Raw genomic sequence first — 20,889 nt, forward strand, 5'->3', positions numbered from 1 at the left:
GTGTGTGGTGATAGCACCTGAAATCTACGCTTAGCAATTTCCCAATATTCAATACAGTATTATTAACTATTGTCATCATGCTGTACATTAATTTTAGAGCTAGAACTAGGCCAGTGGTTTGCAGGTTTGTTTTATTTTGTTTTTAGCTGCCAACTCTTTTCTTCAAACAAAATTCTGTGAGAAAGCCTAACATATAAAACACGTACTACTGCCTTGGTTAAAAGGGTGCTATCATCTATGAGGCAGCTCCTAGGAGAAAAACTGAGGCTCTTTGTAACACAGTTTGAAAGTGTTGATTTAGACTTTCCTCCTTATATTACAGTTGGGAAAATAAGGTCATGCTTACAATGCCTCTTACACTGATATAAGAGAGTCTAGAGGGCGTTTCCTCCTAGGTGACATGCATGTTTTTCCTTAAACTTCATGAGTAGAATGCCTCTGTCTTATTTTATTTTATCTTAAATTATATTTTCTCTTTTATCTTCTATACTCTCCATCCCTCCCCACAAGACTTCTACTATAATGGATTTGATACATATCCTTGAATACATATTTATCATTGTTTTCTGTAATTTTTAAAATTCAACAAATATTATTGAGCATTTACTACAGGCCAGACACTTGACATACAGTGTTGAACAAAATAGATATAAGGTTCTCCTTCTCTGCAGGTGCTTAACTGTTAAGAGGTCAAATAGTCCATAAGCAGCAGCACATATTTTCATAGATCCATCCGATAAGGAAACAAGTCCAAAAGGATATAGTTTATTACTTATACAGACGGCATAAGCAAGATCAGCATGGTATCAGCTCCCCATGTCCCTTTGCCCCACAGGACAACATTGAACTACAGGAGCCAGATGACAGGTGACACAAGTAGTGAGGCACTCTTGCTGAAGAGCCAACTATAGACTGCAGCTAAGCTGTTTAACAGCCTGCCTCTATACCCAGGGGAAGGGAGGTGGAAAATCCTATGCCTCATTGAAACATCATGGCATCCTCCTGCAAGATAGGGAGCCTCCAAGGTCGAAAGACAGATAAGAAACAGCCTTGAGGCAACTCCTCACAAGACTGCCTATCTTCTCATGCTCTAAGAGAATCACAGGATGTTCTGCCAAGACCTAGGGCAGACTGAAGTTGAGCCTTGCTTACGTGGCCTATGTGAATAGTGCACAGTTGCCAGAATGCCATAGTGGAGCCATTTCCCTACATTTACAGCCCATAAATAAAAGTTTCTATCCTGATTGTCTTCACTTAACATGATATAGTAACAGAAAACAATTTATATAATGCTTACTATGTGCCAGGCATTTCTCTAAGAACTTTGCACATAGTAACTCATTATTCCCCACGCCAAAACTCTATGAAATAAGTGCTGTTATCCCCATTTTACAAATGAGGTTACTGAAGCACAAGGAAGTTAAATAACTTGCTTAAGGTCACACATTTAAACTCTGGCAGAACTACGATTTGAATCCAGGCAGTTTGAATTTGATAGAAGTGATATGGGTACAAAAAAGAGGAAATCCAAGCAGACTTCACAAAACAGGTGGGATGTGATGACATTTGAGGAACATAATAGTTTGCCAGGGTGGAACAGCTGTCTAAGCAGAGTAAACAGAATGAGCAAAGGCATAGTGCTGTGAAAGTATATGATGTGTTTTGAGAACTATATGTGATGTTCTTGGAGCCCCAGAATGCACTGGTGTGGAGTAATAAAAGATAAAACAGAATACCCAGCTTAGAGGTAGTTGTAAAAGTCTTTGAATATCATACCATATGCTGTGGACTGAATCGTGCCTCCCCCCCCGCAATTCATATGTTGAAGCCCTAACTCCCAGTGTGATGGTATTCAGAGATGGAGCCTTTGGGAGGTAATTAGGTTTAGATGAGGTCACATGTGTGGGGCCCTCATGATGATATTACTGCCCTTATACAAAGAGATACCAGAGCACTTACCCTGCTTGCTTTCTATCCCTGCCATGTGAGCACAGTGAAAAAGCAGCCAGAAAGAGAGCTCTCACCAGAAGCCAACCATGCTGGCATGTCTGGCATTCTCAGACTTTCCAGTCTATAGTATTTTGTTATGGCAGCCCAAGCAGACTAAGATACCATGAAATTTGGACTTATTTTGTGGGCATTAGAGCTCCTAGACGTTTTAAAGTAAGTGACTTAAACAAGTAGATGTGTATTTCAGAGCAACTCTAGTTGTTGGTGGAGATTATGGTAAGAGATGAGTGTGAGTTTGGGAGACTGGTGATAGGAAAACCAGTTGATAGACAGTTGCACTAATTCAGGTAAGAGGAGTAAGAGCCTGGACTATGGCAGTGGAGATAGAGAGGAAAGAATGGTTTCAGTAAACATTTTAGAGGTACAGTTGACCCTTAAACAATGCAGGGGTTAGGGGCGCCTACCCTCCACACAGTCAGAAATCTGCTTCTAACTTTATGGTTGGCCCTCCACATCTGTGGTTCTGCATCCATGGATTCAACCAACTGTAGATGTGTAGTATGTATTTATTGAAAAAAAAAACACATATAAGTGGACCCACACAGTTCAAACCCAGTGTTGTTCAAGGATCCACGGTAGTATCGACAGGATTTAGAAAGTGGTTGAATGTGATATGTAAGGGAGAAACAGGAGTCAGATTTCTAGCTTGAGTGACTAGGTGAATGGTGATGGCATTAATCGAGACATGGGGAGGTAAAGTGGTTTATATCTGGATGGTAGTCTTAGAGATGTTTTTTATTCATATTTGCTCATCTGAATTTTCTATATTTTTTACAACTACTATTACTTTTGGAATGAGAGTAAACAAAGGTGGTTTTGTTTGTGTTGTAGGGATCAGGTATGGAATGCAAAAGAGAAAGAAGACAAAGTTCTATAAGAAAAATATTAAGTTCGGGTAATATTGAGTTTGAAGTGCCTGTAGAAAATCTTGTTGGATGTGTCCAGCAGGCTGTTAGAAATACAAGTCTCTATGGAATTCAAAGACAGAGACTAGAGATGTTGATTTTCAGAGTTGGTGTTTGCTCTCTGCAGGGGTTAGAATATAATACCACAGAGTGCTGGCTTTCATCAGGCTTGGAATGAAGTAGAACTGTTTTTAAGTAACGTGTATGTTTGGAGAGGGGGAGGAGTTGAGGGGGATACTAGGAAACTTGCAGAAATGGGACTAACCAGGGACAGAATAAATGGCCCTTGGGACGGGGTCAGCAATCAGAGACAAAGTTCTAACAGAGACATTGTAAATTCTAACTCAAGTTCCAGGCTAGGTATTGAAAACTAAGAGACATCGGCTCAATGAAATGAGGTTGGAATTGTGACATGGCTTTAGAAATGCAAACAATGATGACGGAGAAGCCAAAAAGCTGTCCTAGAAACAAGGTGGGAAGAATGGGAACCTGCCTACCCCTGAGAAACAGGGATTACTGAGGTACCTGACCTCTTGGGTGCCAGTTGGGGAGAGTGGAAAAGGAATTTTAGGTATCAAAGATATGTAAGCAGGTAGCCTGGCTTCCCCATAGGACTATTTGTGGCAGAAATGGGGATGGGTGCAGTGGGGAAGTAGGTCAGTGGATTTCCATTTTCACCCATGGGTGTTTAACAGCACACTATCTCTAAAATCCAAAAATGAATGGGGCTAGGTTTGTTGATATTCTGCCAAATGGCCCATCATTTGTTCTAGGAGCGGGGACAAATCTGCAGATGGCTTGATACTCTTTTTGAGCTGCCATGGATACATAATATTTTGGTGCTCCTACTATAATGGATCTATATTGATAAGGGGACATGTTAATGTGACTAAAAACAAGCCATTAAGCCTCTTTTTATTTTTCATTGTCACCTCCTCACTGGGATATGAGCCTTACTCCATCTTTAAACCTCACTGGGAACGGGGTGAGAGTCAGGGATGGCATAGGAGTCAGTCACCATCTGGCAGACACAACCAAGAGTCACATGTTTTATCACACATATTCATCTCAGAAAGAGCTATCAATCATTCTGAGCAAAGTGTCTGCATGTCCTCTAAGAATTCACTTCTTTCTTTAATGGCATGCTTCTCAAATCCCGATTTCTCTGTTAAGGTTAAAACAGTCATTTTCATTTACTTCTTATGAATAAATAGATTTGGCTGCTTGAAAATGGAGTGGATTCTCTTTCCCATTTAAAATTCTGGAGGATGGACACCTTTTTATGGTAGGCTTTCTGATTATGCTAACCTTACCTGACTGGTTATTTATCAGACTGTGTGTCAGGGAGAAGGATATTTCAGCTGTAATACAATTCCTTATTATCAGCTCCAGGCAGCACAGTAAACCTTCAATTAAATTTCTTACAGTTCTTTCAGTAATATAGATACATTTATAGTTAATATCATAATATTTTTCCATAACGATGGTAGGGGGATGAATACCTCCCTTAAAAGCTAATCTAATTGTATAGACTTAATATATTTCTGATGATGGAATTTATATATATTTAAAATTTTAAATAATACCAAAATTAGTAGAGTTGAAAATAAAAGTCCCCGAAAATGAGAGAGATAGAGATAGATAGATGCACAGATAGAGATTGAGAAAGACAGAGAGGTAAGAGAGAGGGACAGGGTGTTTGAGATGGGCTTAAGGTCAAGTATTAAATAAGGGTGAAAGGTATCTTATACATATTACTTGGTAACAAAATCAGTAATTTTACATTCTGATTATGTCATTTTGAGGAGGTTTAATCAAATATTTTAATTATATGGTCCAGAATCCTTGAACCAGAACTGGCAGAAACTTCTGAACCTATGCAAGCAGATTCACAGGTTGACCATAGAAAACACAAATATTTGAGGGATGGATAAAGGAAGAGGAACTCAGAAGGATATGCAGAGATGGAGAAAGCTATAACAGTATCTCCCACTGTAGAAAAGTAAAGCAGGATTAGGATGCAGAAGAAATTTTTAGATTCATCAGTTTAGAAGACTTTGGTGATTTTTGGAAGAGAGCAGCTTCAGAGGCATGGTAGGGGCCAACACTGGGTTGCAGAAAGCTGAGAAGTGGATAGGAATTGAGGAAGAGAAGGCAGCAAATATAGATTGTTCTTTGAGAAAGTTTAGCAGTGAAAGGGAGGAGAGAGAGGAGATGGTTTGTTGAAGAGGAGGCCCGGTTTAGAGATTTTTTTTTTAGGATAGGAGAGACTTAAGAATGCTTTTCAGTTGATGACAAGAATCCATTCATTACTGTGGCTAAAACTTCCAAAACTATGTTGAATAAGAGTGGTGAGAGTGGGCAACCTTGTCTTGTTCCTGATCTTAGCGGAAATGCTTTCAGTTTTTCACCATTGAGGACGATGTTGGCTGTGGGTTTGTCATATATGGCCTTTATTATGTTGAGGAAAGTTCCCTCTATGCCTACTTTCTGCAGGGTTTTTATCATAAATGGGTGTTGAATTTTGTCGAAAGCTTTCTCTGCATCTATTGAGATGATCATATGGTTTTTCTCCTTCAATTTGTTAATACGGTGTATCACGTTGATTGATTTGCATATATTGAAGAATCCTTGCATTCCTGGAATAAACCCCACTTGATCATGGTGTATGATCCTTTTAATGTGCTGTTGGATTCTCTTTGCTAGGATTTTGTTGAGGGTTTTTGCATCTATGTTCATCAGTGATATTGGCCTGTAGTTTTCTTTCTTTGTCACATCCTTGTCTGGTTTTGTTATCAGGGTGATGGTGGCCTCGTAGAATGAGTTTGGGAGTGTTCCTCCCTCTGCTGTATTTTGGAAGAGTTTGAGAAGGATAGGTGTTAGCTCTTCTCTGAATGTATGATAAAATTCACCTGTGAAGCCATCAGAGAAGAAAAGGAAATAAAAGGAATCCAAATCGGAAAAGAAGTAAAGTTGTCACTGTTTGCAGATGACATGATACTATACATAGAGAATCCTAAAGATGCTACCAGAAAACTACTAGAGCTAATGAATGAATTTGGTAAAATAGCAGGATACAAAATTAATGCACAGAAATCTCTGGCATTCCTATACACTAATGATGAAAAATCTGAAAGTGAAATCAAGAAAACACTCCCATTTACCATTGCAACAAAAAGAATAAAATATCTAGGGATAAACCTACCTAAGGGGACAAAACACCTGTATGCAGAAAATTGTAAGACACTGATGAAAGAAATTAAAGATGATACAAATAGATGGAGAGATATACCATGTTCTTGGATTGGAAGAATCAACATTCTGAAAATGACTCTCCTACCCAAAGCAATCTACACATTCAATGCAATCCCTATCAAACTACCAATGGCATTTTTCACAGAACTAGAACAAAACATTTCACAATTTGTATGGAAACACAAAAGACCCTGAATAGCCAAAGCAATCTTGAGAACGAAAAACGGAGCTGGAGGAATCAGGCTCCCAGACTTCAGACTATACTAGAAAGCTACAGTAATCAAGACAGTATGGTACTGGCACAAAAACAGAAAGATAGATCAATGGAACAGGATAGAAAGCCCAGAGGTAAACACATGCACATATGGTCACCTTATTTTTGATAAAGGAGGCAGGAAAGTACAGTGGAGAAAGGACAGCCTCTTCAGTAAGTGGTGCTGGGAAAACTAGACCGGTACATGTAAAAGTATGAGATTAGATCACTCCCTAACACCATACACAAAAATAGCTCAAAATGGATTAAAGACCTAGATGTAAGGCCAGAAACTATCAAACTCTTAGAGGAAAACATAGGCAGAACACTCTATGACATAAATCACAGCAAGATCCTTTTTGACCCACCTCCTAGAGAAATGGAAATAAAAACAAAAAGAAACAAATGGGACCTAATGAAACTTCAAAGCTTTTGCACAGCAAAGGAAACCGTAAACAAGACGAAAAGACAACCCTCAGAATGGGAGAAAATATTTGCAAATGAAGCAACTGACAAAGGATTAATCTCCAAAATCTATAAGCAGCTCATGCAGCTCAATAACAAAAAAACAAACAACCTAATCCAAAAATGGGCAGAAGACCTAAATAGACATTTCTCCAAAGAAAATGTACAGATTTCCAACAAACACATGAAAGAATGCTCAACATCACTAATCATTAGAGAAACGCAAATCTAAACTACAATGAGATATCATCTCACACCAGTCAGAATGGCCAGCATCAAAAAATCTACAAACAATAAATGCTGGAGAGGGTGTGGAAAAAAGGGAACACTCTTGCACTGCTGGTGGGAATGTGAATTGGTACAGCCACTATGGAGAACAGTATGGAGGTTCCTTAAAAAACTACAAATAGAACTACCATATGACCCAACAATCCCACTACTGGGCATATACCCTGAGCAAACCATAATCCAAAAAGAGCCATGTACCAAAATGTTCATTGCAGCTCTATTTACAATAGCCAGGACATGGAAGCAACCTAAGTGTCCATCACTGGAAGAATGGATAAAGAAGATGTGGCACATATATACAATGGAATATTACTCGGCCATAAAAATAAATGAAATTGAGCTATTTGTAATGAGGTGGATGGACCTAGAGTCTGTCATACAGAGTGAAGTAAGTCCGAAAGAGAAAGACAAATACCATATGTTAACACATATATATGGAATTTAAGAAAAACAAATGTCATGAAGAACCTAGGGGTAAGACAGGAATAAGGACACAGACCTACTAGAGAATGGACTTGGCGATGCGGGGAGGGGGAAGGGTAAGCTGTGACAAAGCAAGAGAGTGGCGTGTACATATATACACTACCAGACGTAAAATAGATAGCTAGTGAGAAGCAGGTGCGTAGCACAGGGAGATCAGCTCGGTGCTTTGTGACCACCTAGAGGGATGGGATAGGGAGGGTGGGAGGGAAGGAGAAGCAAGTGGGAAGAGATATGGGAACATATGTATGTGTATAACTGATTCAGTTTGTTATAAAGCAGAAACTAAGACACCATTGTAAAGCAATTATACTCCAATAAAGATGTAAAAAAAAAAGAATCCATTCATTTACTCATGTAATGTTTATTGACTGCCTACTACATGTCACTAGACTTAATGAACAAACCGTAAAGAAGTAGTCATGGTATGGGCCCTTAGGGGACTTACAGAAATGGGTGGAGGCATTTTTGGCTACAGAGTGTTATTGACATTTAGTACTCAGGGGCCAAGGATGCTCTAAATACTGCAATAAGAGGGACAGTCCTGAAAAATGAAGAGTTGTTCTGGACAAAATTAGAAAAAGAGAGATTGAAGACATGAGAGTGACCACTCAGCAGTATTCCACCCTGTTGATTACTCCTTCCTTCTTGAAACACTTTTTTCTCTTTAATGACCTCACTCTCTCCTGGTTTTCCTCCCAAATCACTGGACATTCCTCATCTTCTTTGGTCCCAGATCACTGGCTCTTCTTCTCCTGCCTGAAGTTCTCTAGGTCTGTGAAAAACACCTATGTCTTTTTTTTTCTCTATTCTCTTTCCATCTAGTCCCATGGCTTTAAATACTATTTATCTCTCTAGCCTTGACCTCTCCCGTGAGCTTCAGATTCATATAATCCACCACTTACTTGACATTGCCCACTTGTTTAATAGGCAACTCAAACCTAACATGTCCAAAATAGAACTGTTGTCTTCCCCAAATCTCTTTCTTACTGATCTTCCTCATTTCAGGAGATGGCAACAACATTCACCCAATTGCACAAGCTAAAAACTTAAATCATTCCTTATTCCTCTTTCCTTTATACCTCATATGCAATTCATCAGCAAGTCTTATTGGCTCTACTTTTAAAATATATTCTAAATCCACCTAATTGTCATTATCACCACAACTACCATCATCTTTCAAACCACCATCATCTCTCACCTGGACCATTATGATTCTCTCTTGATTCATCTCCCTCCTTCCACTCTTGATCCCTTGAAAACTTTACACAGTGTCCAGAGAAATCCTTTTAAAAAAGTGATATATCAGGTCACATCACTTCTTTGCCCAGAACCCCCAATGGCTTCCTATTGTACTTTGACCAAAATCCAAAATCTTTATCTTAATCTATGAGGCTCTATGTGATCTGACCTCTACCTACTTTTTCACTTTCATCTAATACCACATTTTCTTCCTTTTTCATTACGTTCTAGCCACGCTGGCCTTCAGTATGTCAAGTTATTTCCTGATTCTTGCGTTCATTCCAGTTGGAATGCTCTTCCCTCAGATAATGATAATTTTACCTCCTATTTCTTGCCTTTTTTTAAAATTAATTTATTTTTGGCTGCGTTGGGTCTTCGTTGCTGCATGTGGGCTTTCTCTAGATGCAGCGAGCAGGGGCTACTCTTCGTTGCAGTGCATGGGCTTCTCATTGCGGTGGCTTCTGTTGTGGAGCACGGGCTCTAGGCGTGTGGGCTTCAGTAGTTGTGGCACACTGGCTCAGTAGTTCTGGTGCACGGGCTTAGTTGCTCCGCGGCATGTGGGATCTTCCCGGACCAGGGCTCGAACCCATGTCCCCTGCATTAGCAGGCGGATTCTCAACCACTGCACCAACAGGGAAGACCTCTTTCCTGTTTAATTGCATGAGTTAGTGCATCCAGAACTACATTAAATAATGGTGGTAAATAATGGTATTATTTCTTATTTCTCCCTTCAGTTAGAATGTTTCTAATGTTTCCTCGTCCAGCCCGATATTGAATTTTGGCTTGTGTGTTAGGGAACTATTCATCTATTCTGATTTTATTAAGAGTTCTAAGCAGGAACGGATGATGAATTTGATTAAATGTCTTTTTAAGATTTGTGGAAATCATATGATGTTTTTACTTTTGATCTATTGGTAAATTCAATTTCTTAATATTGAAACATCTTTGCATAAATTCACTTATTCATTTACTCAACAAATATTTATTGAGTACCTATGATGTGCCAGGTACGGTTCTGTACTCACAGAGCATACTTACTAGTGGGAGAGAGAAATGAACAAAATAAATGCATAAATTTTATTGTACATTGGAAGGTGATTAATGCTGTGAAGGGGAAAAGAGCAAGGGGCAGTGATATGGAATACTAGTGTAGGTAGTGGCTGCAACTTTAAATAGCATGATCAGGGAAGACCTCACTCAGAAGGCAATATTTGTTCAAAGACCTGAAGGCATCTCACCTCATCAGGAAGTGAGGCTAGGATGGTGGAAATGTTATGTAAGTGGATATTTAAGTCACCAATACTTAAGACAGCAGTTAATGGTAGAAATATCAGTAGAGAACAAAGAACTATTCTTAGAGAAATTGGGATGGGAGGTCTGACCCAGGAATTGGTAGATGGTTGCAACAAGGAGGGTAATTGGTGGTATAGTGTGAAAGACATGAGGTTTATTTTTAAAAGCTGGAAGGAAGGGGGCAGGCCCGGTGATATAAGGGGATTGAGAGGAAAAAAATATAGGCACAAATTGAGAAGACTATAAGGGAATCTGTCATCAAGGGAGATCCAGATTTCAGTTAAACTAAGAAAAATTGCGGAGAATATTAAAAGAGGCTTATGAAATAGGGGATGTTGTACTGTGTGTTCCAGAAGACCATATGGGAGGGTTACATGAGTTGGTAAGGGGTAGGAAATGGAAACAAAATAGAAGACCAGATGGTAATTATTAGGTGATAAGGAAGGACTTGGAAATCTGAGGCTCCTGTATTTTGACACATAGAGATAAAAGTATAATGAATTTAGTTCTGGTAGTCTCAAGACAGATAACGGTGGTGAGGCTGCGTTTGGGGTTGAGTGTGGGAAACAGTAGAAGTATGAAGGTCCTGTAGATGAGTGTTCTTACTCCAGAATGAGCTGAGCTTACTCTTGACTCCTGTGAGAGGAGAGGAGTCATGCTCCATGATCTTGTGAAACAGACATGGCCATATAGTACTGGAATGTTTCACCATGGTAACTTCATAGAAAATGTATCCATTAATATTAAAAGATATCTGTTGGTTTTGTGTCCTAGTTTTGGAGAACACATACCTCTATATTTTTATTCTCCAGAGGTAAATACTTATACAATTTCAAAGTAGGGGGTCCATCACCTTTAAATTTTTTCACTTTCCTATAGATTATCATTGTTCCTGAGAGTTTTTATAAAATATTTATTATGGCTGCAATGGAAAAAATATCTCACATGCGTTTCCATAGTAAAACAATGGGAAATTAAATCACTGAAGCAATTCAGAATGGGTCCTACCCAAACTTTTTCTGTTAATCAAAGTTTCCTAATGTTATGTTTTAAATGGAAACTCATATAGTCTTAATTTCTTTGCTAAAAATCAAGTATATTGGAGGTAGTTGCTGTATTTCTGTCAAATGAAAATATTTTTACAATATCTAGAACCTGTAAAGTAAGACTATCTTCCAAAGTGACAGGCCAAATTTTTCTGTATATCTTAAGCTTCACTAAAATTTCAGTAGGTAGCATAGACTGGTCAAGTTATGTATATAAGGTATGTATCACTTATTCTTTTGTTCTGGCATTCAGGAAATGACAGTTCAGGAGGAAGCCTAAAATGGTTGATCTCCAACGAACACTTGCTGTTTGGCCTTCTCATTTCAATTTTCAAACAACTTAAAATATGATCAAAGACACTCATCAGAGGACCTGAGGAGCCTGTATTAATCACTTATAGATTTTAAGAGCCACCTTGTCATATAAATGTTGCATAAGAACAAGACAATAAAGAGGAAATTTAAAACTCAAAATGACAATCTCACATTAATGACCCCACCCCAAAGGTTTTGGCATATTAAGCCAGCTCTTTTACAACACATAGAAGAGAATAAATGAATGACAATGAAAAATAATTTGTAAGTAATTTGACCTACATTTACCCATTTCTAGGAAAGCCCCAAAGTGAATTCCTATAGAGACTAAAGGAGTAGTTTCAACTACTTGCCCGAAGACAGGCTGAACATGGGAAAAAGGGATCTCACAAACTTTAAATTAGTAGACTCTTTTCCTGTTACTTTTTATTCATAAGGCCGGAAGGCAGAAGTGTAAATTGAAGTTAGTGTTGGGTATGGTGGTAGCCAGGCTTTGAGATGGTCCGCAATGATTCTCACCTCCTGATATTCATCCCTTTGTGTAGTCCCCTCTCACATTGAATGGGGCTGACCTGTATAACCAATAGGATATTACAGAAATGAAAGTGTATAATTTCTGAGGCTACATTTTTTAAAAAGGCATGGTTTCTGTCTCACACTTTTGGATCATTCACTCTGGGGAGAAGACAGCTGTTGTGTCGTAAGGACACTCCGGGCCCTAAGTCCTATGGAGAAGTCCATGTGGTGAAGAACAGATGTTGCAGGAAGGGGGACCCCTTCCAGGGCCCGAGAGTGGGCTCTCGTCTAACACTCAGAAATGAATTGTCCAAGGAGACACACGTGCTGACAAAGCAAGAGACTTTATTGAGGAGGGGCACCTGGGTGGTGAGCAGCAGGGTAAGGGAACCCAGGAGAACTGCTCTGCCACATGGCTCTCAGCCTCAGGTTTTATGGTAGTGGGGTTAGTTTCCGGGTTGTCTCTGGCCAGTCACTCTGACTCAGGGTCCTTCTTGCTGGTGTGTGCATGGCTCAGCCAAGATGGATTCCAGCGAGGAGGATTCTGGGAGGTTGGTAGGACATATGGACTGACGTCTCCTTTTAACCTTTCCCGAATTCTTTGGTTGGTAGTAGCTTGTTAGTTCCGCATTCCTTACCAGGACCTCCTGTTGTAAGATAACTCATGCAAGTGGTTACTGTCGGGCCTGGCCAGGGTGGGTGGTTTTGGTCAGTGGTTCCCCTAACACTGAGCCCTCTTGCCAACAGCCATGTGAGTGAGCCACCTTGGATGCAAATTCTCTAGCCCCAGTAAAGCCTTCAGATGTCTGCAGCTCAACCAGTATTTTAACCACAACCTCATGATAGACCCTAACTAAGCCAGAACTACCTAGTTAAGCCACTCCTGAATTCCTAACCTATGAAAAATGTGTAAGATAATAAAAGTTTATTGTTGTTTTGAGCCATTAAATTAAGGAGGGAGGAAGTATAATTGGTTTTCATTATACAACAATAGATAACTAATAAGCAATAATATGTGACAGAACCAGAATTCAAGCCCAAGTTTGACTCCAAAGGTTGAGCTCCCAAAAGGTTGAAAGTTTCCCAATGACATTTTTAGCAATTTTCATTAGTTTACCTATTAAAATAATTTTTCTTTGAAATGAATTCAGTTTGCCTCTTATGTAAAGAGAGGAACATCAATCCCTTTGTTTGGTCAGTGACATACTGTATTTACTAATACTGGACAAGTTAGGTCTTGGGTACAGTCAGTTCGAAGTCAATAATAACAATGTCTATTTTCCAGGTATTCAATAAAAGTATTTCTGAAGAAGTCTGATTCATGTTTCAGGAGGAGTTTCTCTGTTGACTCTTCATTGAATCTTCTACCTTATGAGATATTAATGTGTATCATTAAGGAACGTAATTTGTTCCTTCTCCTGTCCCTCCTCTGAAACCATTTTAGTACACAATTTTAATTTCCTCAAGAGGAAAAATTAATGAGTTGTTTCTGAATTACCCTTAACTAGAGTTGCAAACAATTTTAAGAACCACTTTGAAGTTCTACCCAAAAGTTGTATCTAAATTTCACTTGTCATAATTTTTTTTTCCTTACTCAAATGTCATTTCAACCCTGGGGAAATAATTTTTTACCTTGAAAGAGATAAACATTTCAAACTAAAGAAGCAAATATTTGTACTTCTTAGTCCAGGTGAAATGAGTCATCCTGCAACTAAAGAACATCTCAACCTGACTATCAGATCTGAATGTTATTGAAGTAAGAATAGGTCTTTCTTGTCCAGTAGACTGCTCATTTAACTTGAGGTAGAGCCCCTATAACTACCTCTTTGAGAAATGTTCTATTTCTCTCATTCAAAGCATCTCTAATTAAAAAGATATGAATTTTCAAAATATAAATTAGGAGGTAATTCTTTGTTTAATGAAAATATTAACTAAAGGATATATTTAGATAGTAGGACGTGTAGAGCTCTTTTTACAAATGTTTGTTTATATACAGTTCAATAAAGTAAAATATAACTCACAGACATGTATTTATTCACATACTTTATATCACAAAAACACTATTGCCTATTTTAAGCTTCTTATAAGGAATTCTAATTTTTCCCACTACTTATTTGATATGTATTTCCTTTATAACCTGTTGCTTTTATGCTTGCTATTCCAGCTCTGAACTCACCAGATATCCAAGATTTCAAGTCTTCTAGCTCATAATTGAGATGAGACAGTTTTAAGTGAAATCTTACTAAATCAATAAATAGTCCCATTTTTGTGTAGAGGTCATATTGTTATTTCTCTTTTGTTCTGTTAACAACTTTTCTGGACCCCTACATTTCTCCAGGAAATGTGTATGGGAGTTTATACCAGGAGACTATAACATGGCATCACCAACCCACACCCAACATGAGAACTAACCACTTTTTATACAAAGTACCCAGTGATATAAAAGTAGTTGAAGGTCCCCAACTCTAGCAGGTGCACTAGTATGCACCTTCAAGCAGTGAATGTACAGGCATGTAACCAAAGTGTTTCTATAATAGTTTTGGAGGCAGACAGACCTTAGTCAAATTACAGACAGTTGCCTTGGGTCACTCACTAAACTTTTCTCTATCTTGGTTTCTCCATCTGTAAAATGGGGGTAATAATCACTGCTTCTCAAGATTGTTACGAGGAAAGAGCATAGTCTGGCACATAGTTGGCATTAAATAAGTATTACTTCTCATTCCCCTGTATTTTACTGCACTCTTCAAATTAACTGTTCCTCAAGACAGCAGTATTTTTCATTTTCTCTTTCAGATTAAAATTAAACTGCCAAATACGAACACTTCTGAAATTGAAATCAACATTCAGGAAATGACCCTTGACCTCCGTACTCCTAATAAGTGAGTAAAACTTAGAACTAGAATAATGAATATTATAATATTAATGAACCTTTAGTCAATATCCTTTATAAAAGTGTACGTACTTATTTTGTATCACTCCTAAAGTCTGAAGAAAAGTGAAAAAGTCAGTCATTCAGATGTTTGATCTAGGTAATATAAACATATATTTGTAAATACCTAGATTTTTTCCTACTTTACATGCATACATTTGGATTAGGTTGATACCACCAAGACATAGTCCTTGACATTCAGATACAGTTTGCTTATCTGTCAGGAAAAATAGCTAGAGGTGAAAATCTCTTAAGATGTAAGTCTTGCATGTGGCTTTCTGGTACAGTGATGGCATGAAAGAAGCAATCTTTAAGTATATTGGATACTGTGGGGCTCTAAGGTTAAATTTGATTATATTCATCTAAAAATCAACAAAAAGTCTTATCAATTGCTTAAAACAAAAGTTCTAACAGCTAATTTATCACTAGATCCTCAAGTTGCATGAATACATTTAAAAATAATGCAGATGATAATGGAATAATTCAACTAAACATTTGGTATTTTCAAAATAGTCTTGTTATTATACAAGTTCAAATCATGTTCCCCGAACACAATGTATACGGTAAAATTCTGATAAAAATGTTTATCTTGAAACCTGGATAAATCAGCCCTGTCTCTCAAAACTAACTCTATAAGGAGGGAATCTATAGAACCTGGCAGGTGCTAGATAAAATGTCTAAATATCTCACTGCTTTGTTCACTTTTCATCTGGATGTATAGCAGTGAGCACACTTTGGTTGAGTGCAGTGATTCTTTGTAACTCATAGACATTTCAAACTGGGTGCGGGGAGCAGTCAGCTCCTAGCACATTCTCTTCCTTCCATTATCAGTACCTACAATTGTCCTTTGTTGATTGTAGGGCTTCAAGAAAATAACAAAATTAAATCTCTGGTACAAAAGACTTCTGTGTGTAAACAACCCAACATAACATGCATAGCTTAACCTTGATTTCTACAGTAGATGCATTTAACCCCAAATGATCTACAGATGAATACATATCAAATATTTTCTCATTACTTAATATAATTTCAAAAATGTATTCACTCAAAAAATGTCTCATATTATAAAAATTACATTCCCTATTCCTACCATTCACTTCAAGGAGTATTGTAATTTTTTTCCCATTACATGTTATACACGCATTTACTCTTCTACACAAACTTTGCAAGGAAAGTTGGTTAAATGAACAGTCAAATTTTTCATGATATTTGTGCACTTGTTAAAAGCACACACATATCTACACACTACGGAGTTAATTTCCGTTCCCCTAGCAGTTCTCACTGTCTCCATCCATCTTTAGGCAGCTGCTCTGGCTATGCTGTCATTCCAGATATTTATCAGAGCTCACTAAATGAAAGACTCACACAGAGATATTTTTCCACATAGCATGTAGGCTGCACTAGGTCATTTGGATCTTACAGTACTTATACATTAAATGCTCAGTGCATGAAGGTACTGTCTCTTAAGAAAAAGATTCATTAATTAAGATAGAAGACAGAAGATAGAATTAAAGTTTTTATCACTTTTCCTAAACACTTGAACATGCTTTGGAGCCATGCTATTACCTGAAATTGTATTATTGGAAATGTGTCTTGTTTTTTAAGTTTATTGATATTCACATTTACTTTCTTTAGTTTCTAACTTTGACACCTGTAACACTATGCTTACCGGCTCCAAGAAAGATAAGAGCGGACATTCTGCTAATGTATCTATAAGGCAAAACAAGTGAATTTATTTTAACTGAATTGACTAGTAATATCAGTCTATTGATAGTCAACTGCATTAAAATTATAAATAAAACAGAATTTTAGCATTGTAGATCGAAAAGAAATAAAACAGTTTGCTGAATTCTTCATTTTTTACAACGTTGTTTTGGTATGTAGATTCCCAACATGGAGTAGATAGAAAGGAAGAAAGATATGGGAAATTGTATAATGTCTCAGAATCTCCTGACTTTATCTTCATATGGGGTTTCATTAGTTTTTAAGATGAATTCTAAGAATATCATAAATGAATTCCTTGAATGTGATAATAAAAACACACTCTGAAGACAAATATGAGTTAATTTTTGGTTGTGTGTTGCTTTAGATTATCTCACCTTTGCGGTGCTCCTTTGATTTATTGCATTGGCCAAAAAGTTATTTCGGGTTTTTCCATATGTCTTCCAAGAAAACTCGAACGAAATTTTTGACCAACCCAATAGATTGAGAGTTGGCTGATATTCAAAGACGTAAACACCTAAAAAAATGTTTTCTAAATGGAATAGTGAACTGCAGCTCAGTAGCTATTTCTGCACTTTCTTTGAAAATAGTTATGTCTCCAATAGGAAACATTAAAAAGGCCATGTCCTTTTTTTATCCCAGATATGTAAATCAAATAATTTATTAACTACATAAAATAAAAAGTGCATTATGTGAATATGTACAGAACAAGGTTGTCCTTTATTTAAATCTCTTGCAAGAAACATCAACTTGGGGCTTCCCTGGTGGCGCAGTGGTTGAGAGTCCGCCTGCCGATGCAGGGGACACGGGTTTGTGCCCCGGTCCGGGAAGATCCCACATGCAGTGGAGCGGCTGGGCCCGTGAGCCATGGCTGCTGAGCCTGCGCGTCCAGAGCCTGTGCTCCGCGGCGGGAGAGGCCACAACAGTGAGAGGCCCGCGTACCGAAAAAAAAAAAAAAAAAAAAAAGAAACATCAACTTGAATTCTCTAATATAAATGTAAACATGTGAGTCTATAGAGTTCACTGTACAGATAATTTTGGGGTTTTACTTTCATATATTATTGTTTGCATTTAAATAATTTCTAATGAAAATTAACACTGGATAAACATTTGATCAGTGACTAAACTGTAGCTTCTTAAAAGGCAAATATATTTTCAAAGTAGAGGCAGAGGGATTGGGTTTAAATGTTCATTCATATTTTATTATAGTACTAATTTATACCAGTTATTCAAATATCATTTTGTGGTGACCTGTTTGCTTTTCATTCGTTTATTCATTCAGTCAACAAACATTTATGTCTGCTAGACACTGGGGGGACACCGAAATAAAATACAGTCCTGTTCTTCAATGAATTGTATATGATTAAGTATTAGTAGAATTTTTTATTGTTTAAAATATAACTCTCACTTCAGATATCACACAGTATTTTCCTTCTTCTAAGAGCCTAAATAAGTTGCACAGTTTCTACTCAAAATTTTAGTATGGGAAGCTGTACTACTAAGGACTAGACAAAAATGCAGGGATAGATGTACCATTCCAATGGCCACTGTCTCTTTTGAATTTATTTCTCTCTGGATAGAGGAGTGCACATTATCATTGGAACTCCTTCTTCAACTGATTTTAGGTGTCTTTTAGTGCAATGAAGCTACCACCACTGAGCTTTGCTTTCTTTTAAAAGTGAATATACTATCATTTGTAGAATAAGGGATAAAGCAAATCTAACTCTAGTACAACCTATATTGTAAACAACTTTAAAAAGATGGACTCTCGGGAATTCCCTGGTGGTCCAGTGGTTAGGACTTGGTGCTTTTACTGCCGTGGGCCCAGGTTCGATCCTTGGTCAGAGAACTAAGATCCTGCAAGCTGTGCAGCATGGCCAAAAAAAAAAAAAAAAAAAGACTCAATGGTTTTTGCACCCATTTTTTTTGAGATGCCAAATATTACAGGGTATATTAAGAAACATCGCGATTTCATTACTTCAAGTGGAGAGAGTTGTTTCTCCTACCCCAAATATCTGGAATGGAACAAGAGTAACAGAAAATTCCTCCTATAGGTTCCAGAGATGTGTGATAAATACTTTTAATGAGCCCAGTTTCCTGAACTTAGGTCTTTGCAAATGAGCAAAGAAGCAATTGATTTTCAAGGGCTTTGTTTTCAAATACTAGTTCTTTGTACAAGTATTCAATAAGTACCCCTAAAAATTACCACATTTCCTATACTGATTTGGACCTTATACCTTCTAACAGAGCTTTTCTGCCCACTTTTTATAGAGATACTCAAGCCTTGTCTACTGAGAATGTGAGGTAACAAGTGTTTCATGTATTTAATTTTCTTCAGATACCAGCATGTGCCGACCCTATGCATAATTCAGATTCATACCACTATGACAGAATTATGGATGTCTCATCCCAACCATGCATCTAAAGCATACAATTATCCAGCAGCTGAGCCATAAACTGCAAACTACACTCAGCAATCTCTCACAGGAAATTTTTGCCAATGTATAGTAGAAAGAACAGAAGCAGGCAGAGAAAAGCACTTTCATTGATCTGGTATTGAAATCATTCCAGGCCTGAATTTCAATAACTACACCTAATGTAGTAGTAGAGACTCAGTTGTGTTAGCAGAATTATTTAGAACCATTCCAATTTTCAGGTTTCCATCAGGCAGCCACATTCCATCTACACATAAGTATGACCGGCAATAGATCTATCCAGCCAACTTAAAGTTGCAATGGTTCTATTTCTATGCCAATAAACATAGCCTGAGACTATGTGTATATAATGCAAAATGAGGTCAATTTAGAAAAAAAGAGGGGTGGTCAAAACCACTGGTTGGATTTTTAAGGCCAAAATAATGGTATACTAAATAGTTTTTTGGTTCCTAACATTGTGGTGATATATATTGCTTCCCATTGTCTTGATATCACTGATTCTAGGTTTTTATTTTGTTTTGTTTTTTAGGAAGCTGCTGTTAACCCTTCCCTATCCTGTGGAATGCAACAATGCCAAAGCTTTCTATATTGCTGAAACTGAGACTCTCGAGGTCACCATGACTATGAAACGAGAGTTGGATTTTATTAATTTCTTCTGAAACAACATGAATAAGGAGGAAAAGTGGTAAAATACCACTGATAAAAAATTTAAAAAACTTTGAAAAAATTGGTTAATGTTTTCTATCTTCTCTTTATTATTCTGACATATTTCAGGCAGGGCCTAAATTCAATTCTAATGCTATTCTCATCATTTACAGTCATTTCTATTAATCTAGTAGGAAATGCTGTTTTCTCATACTAATAAGCTATTCCATTTTTATAGTGATAGCTGGATAGAATTTACAGGCTAACCAATTAGATTACTACATGGTCAGCTAAATAACTGAAATATGACCATGAAATCGTTGGTCCACTTATTTCAGTAGTTTGAAGAACTTAAGCCAATTGATTATACCATGATACAATCAGGTGCATAGCAATTGGTCATTACCGTCACCAGAAAAGTTTATTTAGTTTCCTTTTTGTTGATTTAATCAAATGATTTCGAGTGTTCTCTGTTTAGGCTCTCACTATTGTTCTGGAATATACAAATAACAGAGGATTATAAATAGTTTGATGTGCCATACTAACAACATGTTTACTTGAATAAGAAATACTCTTGAGCACACAGTGTTATTTGGCTTCCTCGGTCCTGTTCTCAGTGTTTGGATCTATTTAAGTTAAAAATATTTTCCTTTTGTGCACTAATAGTTATTAACAATGCCTTTATGAGTACTGTGTTTATATTAATTGAATTTCTTGACATTTAAAAGGAATATAAAGAAAAGTGTGGCGCATTTACAAATCCTGTTCTCTCTCATTTCGTATATCGTAATTGGACATACTTACGTTATGAATTTGTACACTGCCTCTTCTGTACTGTATTGCATAAGTTTACTTTAGAATTATTTATGAATAACTTGACTTGGTCTCACACATCATTGTAGAACTCTGGAGTTACCTGGGAGTAAAGTTTGAAAAGAGATAAACAGTGGAAAGATGTGAACAATTAAGAGACTAAATACTCAAGCAGATATTGTCTAGGTTTAATTATGCAGATAACTATGAAGCATCTAGCTCATGACTAGATCAAATAGAAGGAAAAGACTGAGATTTTGGAAAAAGTGGTTATGTT

At 37.3% G+C, this 20,889-nt stretch overlaps 1 protein-coding gene across 1 annotated transcript in view; it reads left to right on the forward strand.

Annotated features, from left to right (window-relative positions):
• PIH1D3 (PIH1 domain containing 3) overlaps positions 1 to 19,813 on the forward strand; it is a 37,253-nt gene extending 17,440 nt beyond the window's left edge. The window contains exons 5-6 of the mRNA XM_029240030.1: positions 14,862 to 14,947; positions 19,684 to 19,813. Of these exons, the coding sequence (XP_029095863.1) occupies positions 14,862 to 14,947; positions 19,684 to 19,813 (216 nt within the window). The remainder of the gene's footprint in view (positions 1 to 14,861; positions 14,948 to 19,683) is intronic.
• The last annotated feature ends 1,076 nt before the right edge of the window (positions 19,814 to 20,889 follow it).

This window comes from Monodon monoceros, unplaced genomic scaffold (assembly GCF_005190385.1).
Source record: "Monodon monoceros isolate NGI ecotype Baffin Bay Population unplaced genomic scaffold, NGI_Narwhal_1 Super_Scaffold_22, whole genome shotgun sequence".
NCBI classification, from domain to species: domain Eukaryota; kingdom Metazoa; phylum Chordata; class Mammalia; order Artiodactyla; family Monodontidae; genus Monodon; species Monodon monoceros.